At 48.0% G+C, this 10,000-nt stretch overlaps 1 protein-coding gene across 1 annotated transcript in view; it reads left to right on the top strand.

The window, feature by feature from the left end:
* Positions 1 to 8,143, top strand: part of tmem145 (transmembrane protein 145) — an 11,033-nt gene extending 2,890 nt beyond the window's left edge. The window contains 13 exon segments of the mRNA XM_041225700.1: positions 448 to 522; positions 953 to 1,068; positions 2,609 to 2,714; positions 2,906 to 2,990; positions 4,342 to 4,437; positions 5,000 to 5,068; positions 5,453 to 5,533; positions 5,685 to 5,763; positions 6,151 to 6,393; positions 6,956 to 7,084; positions 7,254 to 7,374; positions 7,479 to 7,676; positions 7,988 to 8,143. Coding sequence (XP_041081634.1) covers positions 448 to 522; positions 953 to 1,068; positions 2,609 to 2,714; positions 2,906 to 2,990; positions 4,342 to 4,437; positions 5,000 to 5,068; positions 5,453 to 5,533; positions 5,685 to 5,763; positions 6,151 to 6,393; positions 6,956 to 7,084; positions 7,254 to 7,374; positions 7,479 to 7,676; positions 7,988 to 8,143 — 1,554 coding nt within the window.
* Positions 8,144 to 10,000: the final 1,857 nt, after the last annotated feature.

Raw genomic sequence — 10,000 nt, 5'->3', positions numbered from 1 at the left:
CAGCAAAGGTACCCTTTTTGGCGTCCCTCTACCTTCCGTCGGTTCCTGGGATACACACATGAAACATCTGGGAGTACACACGCAATACAAGAGAGGAATAGGAGTAGAGAGAGAGAGAGAGAGAGAGAGATAAGAGATAGAGAGACGAGAGACAGACTCCAGAGACAGACCTCTCTCACTGTCAGCCACACACCACAGACAGACACACACAGACATACAGACAGACACACAGATGTGTGTGTGTGTTTGTCTGTCTGTGTGTCTGTCTGTCTGTGTGTGTGTTTATCTGTCTGTCTGTGTGTGTGTCTGTGTGTCTGTCTGTCTGTGTGTGTGTGTGTGTGTGTGTGTGTCTGTGTGTCTGTGTGTGTGTGTCTGTTGTTCAATGAAGCTTCAGTTTGTATTTCCGTACTGCAGCTCAGTGGTCCCGTTCCTCTTGTCTTTCCCCAGGACTGGGTATTCCTGACCCGGTTTTGCTTCCTGACGGATTTCGGACGCCTAGAATTCCGGTTCAGGTATCCGGAGGTGAGATCCAATATCTCTGAATCCACTCTGTGCCGCACACCTGGGCTGCAGTTGAATGTGGTTTTGATGTGAGGCGACAACTGGGGAAAAAAACAGAACCACAGCGCCATCTGGGAGGCTGTTAGCAGTACTGCAGCCAGTTCTTCAGCGCACACAGTTAGTTACTGAGAGTTTCAGAATGCACAATACAGCGGTATGTAGCTCACAGAGATTTAATTTGGTGAGCGTTATGAAATCAAACCACAAAAACTGAAAATTGTCAAAATAGGCAAATTAGTGATTGTCTAATTTAATATGATGTCTTTAATAGGCCACACATGCAGTTCATTCTAACAGATTTCGTCTTGAAATAGATTTGCACACGGCTGTATCTCTGTGGCTTTGTGTTCTGTAGTGACTGAGTCACTCTGTCCTCTCCCCTGTGCTGCAGTCTCGGTGCTGTCAGAATATCCTGTTGTACTTCGATGACAGCACACAGTGGCCAGCCGTCTATAAGAAAAACAACCAGGTGAGAGAGAGCGAGAGCGAGAGTGTGAGAGCGAGAGTGTGAGAGAACTGTGCTGAGCTGTAACCCTGACTGGCTCTCTCTCTGCCCCTCTTTCTCCCTCCCATCTCCCCTCTCCTTTCCCTCCCCTTTTCTCCCCTCTCCCTCTCTCTCTCCCCCTCTCTCCTCCTCTTAGAGGAGGGAGAGACGCATCCTACAGTATGTCATTCAGTCTTAGTCCACGAAACGGAGCAGGCCTATCAAGTTCACTAATTTGACTGCTGCGCTAGGTGGACCAGTCCCTACGGTGCCATTCTCTGAGTGGACACCTGTCGGGCCCCCAGTGAATGTTATTATCTCTCACACTCCCACGAGGGTCTTCGATTCTCCTGCAGCTAAGGACCTCCTCCAGGTTTAGGGCCGATCGGTGACTGAGTGACACCTGTGACCCTGTGAGACCCTGAGCGAGTCACTTCACCTCCTTGTGCTCCGTCCTTCAGATGAGACGCAAAACAAACGCGGTCCTATTGGAAGAGACTCTGCAGCAGCAGCAGCACTTGTTGATGATGCAGAGTTCACCCCCCTAATGTCTGTAAGTCACTTTGGATAAAAGCAACTGCTAAATGATTCATTAATAATAATAATAATTAGGTTTTTTTCATTGATTAATCACACCTTTGGGCTTGGATTGATTTAAAAACAGGTATTGATGGATTTTAATGTTGTTACTGTCCGCTTTTAAAAACTGACGCGCAGAAGAGAAATCTTGAAAAGTGACGGAGACCCGGGCTGACTTCCCGTCACCCGTCAGCAAATCTCTTCAGCCCGTCACTTTACATGCAGGTCAATGTTTCTGGGCGTGTTTAACGTTAGCTGGCATTGTGAAGCGTTTGCAGTCAGCAGCATTGTATTGATACTTGCTCTTACTTGGAATTGTCTTTCAATACGTTTTCACATCACCCACAGGCAGGAGGGCGATTGACACGATGATAATGTCCAGATTAAACATTGCAATTGACACGATGATAATGTCCAGATTAAACATTGCAATTGACACGATGATAATGTCCAGATTAAACATTGCAATTGACACGATGATAATGTCCAGATTAAACATTGCAATTGACATGATGATAATGTCCAGATTAAACATTGCAATTGACACGATGATAATGTCCAGATTAAACCCCTTGCTAATTCTAACACCATTCAGCAGCATGACCACACTGTGAACATGTTTCACTGTCTATTCTAAATAACCAGCAGTGATAATGACAGGTAAAAAACACACACACACACACTCACTCACACACGCACACACACACACGCACACACACACACACGCACGCACACACGCACACACACACACACACACACACACACACACACACACTCACACATATACACACACGCACACACACACACAAACTCACACACACACACACACACACACACACACACACACACACACACACACACACACACACACAGTAACACATACACACATACACACACACACACACTGACACACACACACTGCGCAACTTTAAAAAAGAAATTCAAACACATTTACTTGGTGCGCTGACCTCTTGACCCCTGATTGTCCCTGCAGGTGGAGGAGGGGTCTCGCTACCTGACCTGTCTGGGGGGGCGGAGTTTCAGGTCGGTGCGGGAACGCTGGTGGTACATTGCGCTGAGCAAGTGTGGGGTGAGTATCACGATGGCAACACACACACACGCACACACACACACACACGCACACACACACATAACGTGCAACTGTACTACTATTATTAATTTAATTATACACCTACTGATTAATATGCTTAACGATTTCGTTGTAATAATAATAATAATAATAATAATAATAATGATGATAGACACTCCTCCTCTCCGCAGGGGGATGGTCTGGAGTTGGAGTACGAGATGAAACTGACTAACGGAAACTCGTTCTGGACAAAACACTTCTCAGCAGACGAGTTTGGTGAGAGAGAGTGAGAGAGAGAGAGAGAGAGAGAGAGAGTCGCGTGGCACACATATTGGAGATACTGGGGAAATGGGCGAACCAGGAGCTAGCCTAGAACCAGCCTGCTCTCTCCTCTCCTAAACTCTCTCTTCTTAATGCTTGTCCAAATGTCTGTGATAGTACACAACAGTTACAGACACTATCACACACACATTCACCTAGACTCACAGTCACACACACACAGACTGACACAGACACACACAGAGACACTGTCTCAGATCTGTGTGCTGCAGTGTGCTCACCCCGGCGCTAGGGGGAGCTCCGTTGCCGGAGGGGATGGAGAAGAGCTCGGTGAAGTTGGGCACCGAGTCGCTGATGAAGGTCACGTTTTCGTAGGCATGGTGAGGGAAGGTCACGCCGGGGCTCTCCACGATCCTGATCTGCGAGGTCCGCACGCGGTACGGGAAGTTCCTATTGGCAGCGGAGGGGCGCGTGATTATCTAGGAGGAGAGCCGGGGGTTAGCATGAAGCACTCTGCTCAGCTGTCTTGCTGTTTAACATGGCTAGACTCGCACTGCAACTCTGCCTGGAGAGCGGTTCTCACCAGGAATACCATGTGAGCGTACAGGTGAATTCCCAGCTGAATCCTGTTCACAATCTTCTCCCGAGCCCACTTGGGAATGTCGAAGTTAGCGATGAGAGCCATGACTGGGACCGCAAAGAACCTAGAGGGCACATGCGGACACAGAAACACACAGAGACACGGAGACACGGACACAGAGAGTTGTAGAAATGGAACAGTACAGTCCTCCTAACTTTCTGTGGTTTGACGTAAAGACCACAGCCTTGAAGGAGGTGGAGAGGGGAGAGGGGTGAGGGGTGAGGGGTGAGAGGAGGGGAGTGTGGAGAGGGGTGAGAGGATGGGAGAGGAGAGAAGTGAGAGGGTGGGAGAGGGGAGAGGGGTGAGAGGGGTGAGAGGGTGGGAGAGGAGTCCCCACTCTACCACACCCCCCTCTCCCCAACACTCCTCTCTATCCCCATTCCTAATCTCTCCTCCCCTGCCCTTCCCCACTCCCTCCTACTCCCGTTCTCCCGCCAAACTCCTCTCCTACCCTCTCCGCTCCTCTTACCTCACTCCCCACTGTCTCACCCTCCATTTGAGGAGAGGGGTGTGGGGAGTGGGAGAGGGGAGAGGGGTGAGAGGGTGGGGGGAGTGAGGAGAGGGGTGAGAGGGTGGGAGAGGGGAGAGGGGAGTGAGGAGAGGGGTGAGAGGGTGGGAGAGGGGAGTGACGAGAGGGGTGAGAGGAATGGGGCTCCACCCCCAGCTCTGTGTTTTTGGGTCAGTAACTGCGCTCTGTTTTCTTGGCAGGGATCCTGGAGACTGACATCACCTTCCTCATCATCTTCACCGGGGTCTTCATCCTCTCCTGCTGACTTCGCCTGTGAGCATCGAGCCTGAGTGTGTGTGTGTGTGTGTGTGTGTGTGTGTGTGTGTGTGGTGGTGTGTGTGTGTGTGGGTGTGTGGGCAGTGATGAGCACTGACTCGTCGACTTCGTTATTCACGTCCACACACGACAAAACATGACATTAACCCACAATACACACCCATTACACACACAACCACACACACTCACACAACACACACGGACAGACGGACTCAGACTAGACCCACAACTCACACCACCACACACTGCCACTCACACACAAAGCACGTCCACCCCCCCCTATCCACTCACAAAACTTCACCGTGACAACATCCCTGCCAGACATCGAACTCCAACACTGTAACTCCACATCCCACACACAACACACAACATTAGCCCACGCCGTACTACGACAGACACAATAATACACAGCACGAACAGACGGGCGTATAGCAAACTATTATCTATACCCAGATCATACGGACTGACCCTACAAATTCCCAACCTCAGTAAGCGCACCAATGTGTGTGTGTGTGTGTGTGTGTGTGTGTGTGTGTGCTGTCTGCCTGCCTCTGTGTGTCTCATAGTCTCCTCTCTCCTCAGATATCCTGAAGGGGAGGCAGCTCCTTCACACGACCTACAAGATGTTCATGACAGCGGCCGGAGTGGAGGGTGAGGGGGGGGGGATGCATGCTGGCAGTTCTATTGGTGACTACAGTTGCAATGCAATTCAGTGCAGCACAGCGGCTGTTAAACTGTAATTGGGTGTAATTGAGTGTGATTGGGTGTAATTGGGTGTAATTGGCTGTAATTGAGTGTGATTGGGTGTAAAGTGTGAGTGTAATTGGGTGTAATTGAGTGTGATTGGGTGTAATTGGCTGTAATTGAGTGTAATTGGCTGTAATTGAGTGTGATTGGGTGTAATTGGGTGTAATTGAGTGTGATTGGGTGTAATTGGCTGTAATTGAGTGTGATTGGGTGTAATTGGGTGTAATTCAGTGTAATTGAGTGTAATTGAGTGTGGGGGTCAGATGTTGTTTCTCTTCCTCTCCTCAGCTCTCAGTCTGATGCTGTTCTGTATCTACTGGGGTTTGTACGCCAACGATGGGGTCGGAAACAGCAGCCTCAAGATGCTGGGTACCTGTCTGTGTGTCTGTCTGTCACTATCATTCTGTCTGTCTCACCACACCTCTCTCCCTCTGTCGTGATGACACGTGTGTGTAGCGTGTTGCGTGTAACACGTGTGTACAATGTTCACCGTTCTTTCTCTCTCCCTCCTCTCTCTCAGCTAAGCTCTTGTTCTCCGTCAGTTTCCTCATCTTCCTGCTGCTGCTCATTCTGCTGGGGAAAGGATTCACAGTCACCAGGTAGGAGGCGCTGCTCACAGGGGAGACAGAAACCAAAGAGTCCGACCTTTCAAACAGCCCGTCGCGTTACCTAGGCAACCTGCCCCCCCCCCCCCCCCCCCCCCACCACCACCACCACCACCCTGCCCCCTAGTGAATGTAAGAAATGTGGCTATGAGATATGAAATATGACACTAGGGGGAAGTGCTGCAAGGAAAGATTTTTTTGTGAAAACGTTCGTTTAGAATTTCTAAAACGAGAATATTGAGCATTTTTATAGATGACTTGACCAGGATCTCATACATGAAACAGAAAACAGTAACTCTATTAGTATTATTATTATTATTATTATAAGTGGAGCCCCTGTGTCTCTGATATTACCAGTGTGTGTCCCTGGCTCTATCTTAGGGGTCGCATCAGTCACAGTGGCTCAGTGAAGCTGTCAGTCTACATGACCCTCTATACCATCACACACGTCATCCTGTTTATCTCCGAGGCTGAGGTAAGCATTGCTGTAGTTCTGTACAGGGTTTTATATCAGTGTTATACAGTGCGGTCCTGTCAGCATTGCCCTGTGTACAGCACAGCACAGCGAGGCTCTGCCCAGCACACAGCAGGCACTGCCAGCACACTGGATCAGCACTTTATATAGACACCATGTTGGGTAGCTGCTGTAGTTCTGTACAGGATTTTATATCAGTGTTATACAGAGAGGTCCTGCCAGCATTGCCCTGTGTACAGCACAGCACAGCGAGGCTCTGCCCAGCACACAGCAGGCAATGCCAGCGCACTGGATCAGCACTTTATATAGACACCATGTTGGGTAGCTGCTGTAGTTCTGTACAGGGTTTTATATCAGTGTTATACAGTGCGGTCCTGCCAGCATTGCCCTGTGTACAGCTCAGCACAGCGAGGCTCTGCCCAGCCCACAGCAGGCAATGCCAGTGCACTAGATCAGCACTTTATATAGACACCATGTTGTTGGGTATCTGCTATAGTTGCAGTCACTCTATAGTTTCTGGTTTTTACACACAGACAGCAGTCGCGGTGAGTCTCGCTCTCTCTATCTCTCTCTCTCTCTCTCTCTCTCTCTCTCTCTCTCTCTCTCTCTCCAGTTTCTGTCTCACCACATACAACTGTGGGTCCTGAGACCACCGATACAAATAGTGCTAGCAAGACACGTCAAACAAGCAATCCTATGGGCACACCAAAGTCGAGCAGCCCTCAAGTCGTATCAAGCCGACGGATGCACCTGGTTCTGCTACGCCGTTCTCGTCACTCTGAAGCGTTACCCTGAAAAGCAGGCTTTCTATGTCCCTTTCTTCGCTGCCTACACACTCTGGTAAGAACAGCGCCCCGAAACGAGGGTAGGCCGTCTGGACCTTCAAGACTGTGGTCTTTACGTCAAACCACAGAAAGTTAGGAGGACTGTACTGTTCCATTTCTACGACATTCTGTGTCCGTGTCTCCGTGTCTCTGTGTGTCCCTGTGTCCGCGTGTCTGTCTTCTAGGTTCTTCGCGGTCCCGGTCATGGCTCTCATCGCTAACTTCGGCATTCCCAAGTGGGCTCGGGAGAAGATTGTGAACGGGATTCAGCTGGGAATTCACCTGTACGCCCACATGGTATTCCTGGTGAGAACCGCTCTCCAGGCAGAGTTGCAGTGCGAGTCTAGCCATGTTAAACAGCAAGACAGCTGAGCAGAGCGCTTCATGCTAACCCCCGGCTCTCCTCCTAGATAATCACGCGCCCCTCCGCTGCCAATAGGAACTTCCCGTACCACGTGCGGACCTCGCAGATCGGGATCGTGGAGAGCCCAGGTGTGACCTTCCCTCACCACGCCTACGGAAACGTGACCTTCATCAGCGACTCGGTGCCCAACTTCACCGAGCTCTTCTCCATCCCCTCCGGCAACGGAGCTCCCCCTAGCGCCGGGGTGAGCACACTGCAGCACACAGATCTGAGACAGTGTCTCTGTGTGTGTCTGTGTCAGTCTGTGTCAGTGTGTGACTGTGAGTCTAGGTGAATGTGTGTGTGATAGTGTCTGTAACTGTTAATTAAGATCTCTCTCTCTCCCTCTCCTTCTCCCTCTCTCTCTCTCTCTCTCTCTCTCTCTCTCTCTCCCCTCTCTCCTCCCTCTCTCTCTCTCTCTCTCTCTCTCTCTCTCTCCTCTCTCTCTCTCTCTCTCTCTCTCTCTCTCTCTCTCTCTCTCTCTCTCTCTCTCTCTCTCTCCCTCTCTCTCTGCAGAACGAGAAGGCTGTTGAGGAGACAGTGGGCCCGAAGGGTCAATCCCAGAGCCGGATCATCACCACCACGGCTGAGCTGAGCGGCCCTGTGCCCCTCCCCTCCTCCGCCCCCCTCCCTCCGAGGAACGTCGAGGGAGGCGGGGGGGCGGGCGAGTGAGTGGTGGGTCCCCCCCCGAAGGGTCTCATGAATCGTACGTCCCCGGGTGGGGCTTCTTTGGTGCACGTGGAATGAGGGGGGGGGGGGGGGGGGGGGGGGGGGGGGGGGTAATGAGGAGAGAGAAAGAGTTAGAGAGGTGTGTGTGGGAGGGTGGGGGGTGCAAGGGAGGGTGGAGAGAGACGGAGAGACCAGACTGAGCAATGTGTTACAATCAAACTGCCCTCGCAATAGGACTCTAGAGTTCAAAACCATATCCCTTATCCATTAAACCCCAACTGGGACGAAAGATTCCTGATTATTGCCCTGGGGAGAGAGACAGAGAATATATAACAACAACGACGATGACAACGACAACAACAACAATAATGATAACATGTATGATGTACATGGAAAAAGAAAACAGATTCGAATATGATAGTCATTTTCTTTGTCGGCTTCCTTCCAGCCCAGTGTGTGTGTTACAGTTAATATGAGCCCCAGCCTGGAGCCACAGGAGGGGGTCTGTTTAACTGTGACACATTTTAATGATAATTAGCGACTGAATGTGACTATTCCAGAACTGTGCCAAATCAATAAGAATGAGAGAACTGGCTGGGATTCACTTGCTATTACAACAGATTTATCATTACCTAATTTAATAACAGGACCACTAATATTCACAAAGCTTCAGGAGGTCATTTTATTTATTATATAGAACCTTGTATAACAAAATGGTGTTTTTTCACACAGAAAAACGCTTTTAAGTAAAAAGTAAAAACGTTTTAAAAAAATAAAACAAACACACAGGCAGTCTAAACGTTTATTGTGAACAATGGGGTTTTCAGACTACATGCTATTTCCCGACTTTTCAAAAAATACATTTCTAATTGTAATATACCTCCTTACTAAAACAGTCTCTGTGAATACAATTGCATCCCAGCCTCTCCGAGTGCATGTGTGTGTAAAGAGAAACACTGTACAATATTTCAGTTTATACAGTATGTCTTTCTTTTTTCTTTTTGGTTATTTTAAAGTGTTTTTTTTTTGTTTTTGTTTTTTTGATAGTACATACCCTGTACAATATATTGATTGTGAAACGTATCACAAAGAAAACATGTTATATATATATATATATATATATATATATATAAGTATATATAATATATAGATATATATCTTATAATATATATATATATAATATATTTGCTCTCGGCAACTTAATATAATGAATTACCTTGAAAACTTTTGTTCTAGTTCTTTGTAAAACAAACAAACAAACAAACAAACAAATAAATAAATAAATAAATAACATTTTCCTGTTTTTCAAACTTTCATAAAAGCTGTGAGTTTAACGAACGAAAATTGCGCGCGAAGCAGTCAGGCTGTGTGTGCGCGTGTGGGTGTGGGTGTGTGTGTGTGCGCGTGTGGGTGTGGGTGTGTGTGTGTGTGGACACCTTCGCGCGGGCTATTGCCTTTTGCTGTTCTGATTGGTCGGGAAGTTCATAGGGCGGGAATTTCGAACAGTTCGCGGCTCTGAAACAAAGCCGTGATCATCAACGGTCGCCTGCTCGAGACTGAGAGAGGCGAGAGAAGACTTGTTTTGAGACGAGAGAAAACGACTGAAAACGGAGTAAAAATAAATATTATTTTGTTAATAAGTCATACAGTCGGGTTAATTAACAGGGAGGGTGGAAACAAAATATAATTTACTGTTGGAAAATAAGTCGCTTTTTTTTCAATTAAATTTTGGTTTGAATGAATATTGTGTTGCAGCCTGAGGAAAATTGCGTTACCTCATTTTTTTCAAGTTTATTATTTTTAGTTGGATTAACAATAAAACTAAATCTTTTAAAACAGTTATTTATTATTTAATATACC

The sequence above is a fragment of the Polyodon spathula genome, chromosome 24 (genome assembly GCF_017654505.1).
Source record: "Polyodon spathula isolate WHYD16114869_AA chromosome 24, ASM1765450v1, whole genome shotgun sequence".
Classification (NCBI taxonomy): Eukaryota; Metazoa; Chordata; class Actinopteri; order Acipenseriformes; family Polyodontidae; genus Polyodon; species Polyodon spathula.
This window is presented reverse-complemented; position numbering and strand designations above follow the sequence as displayed.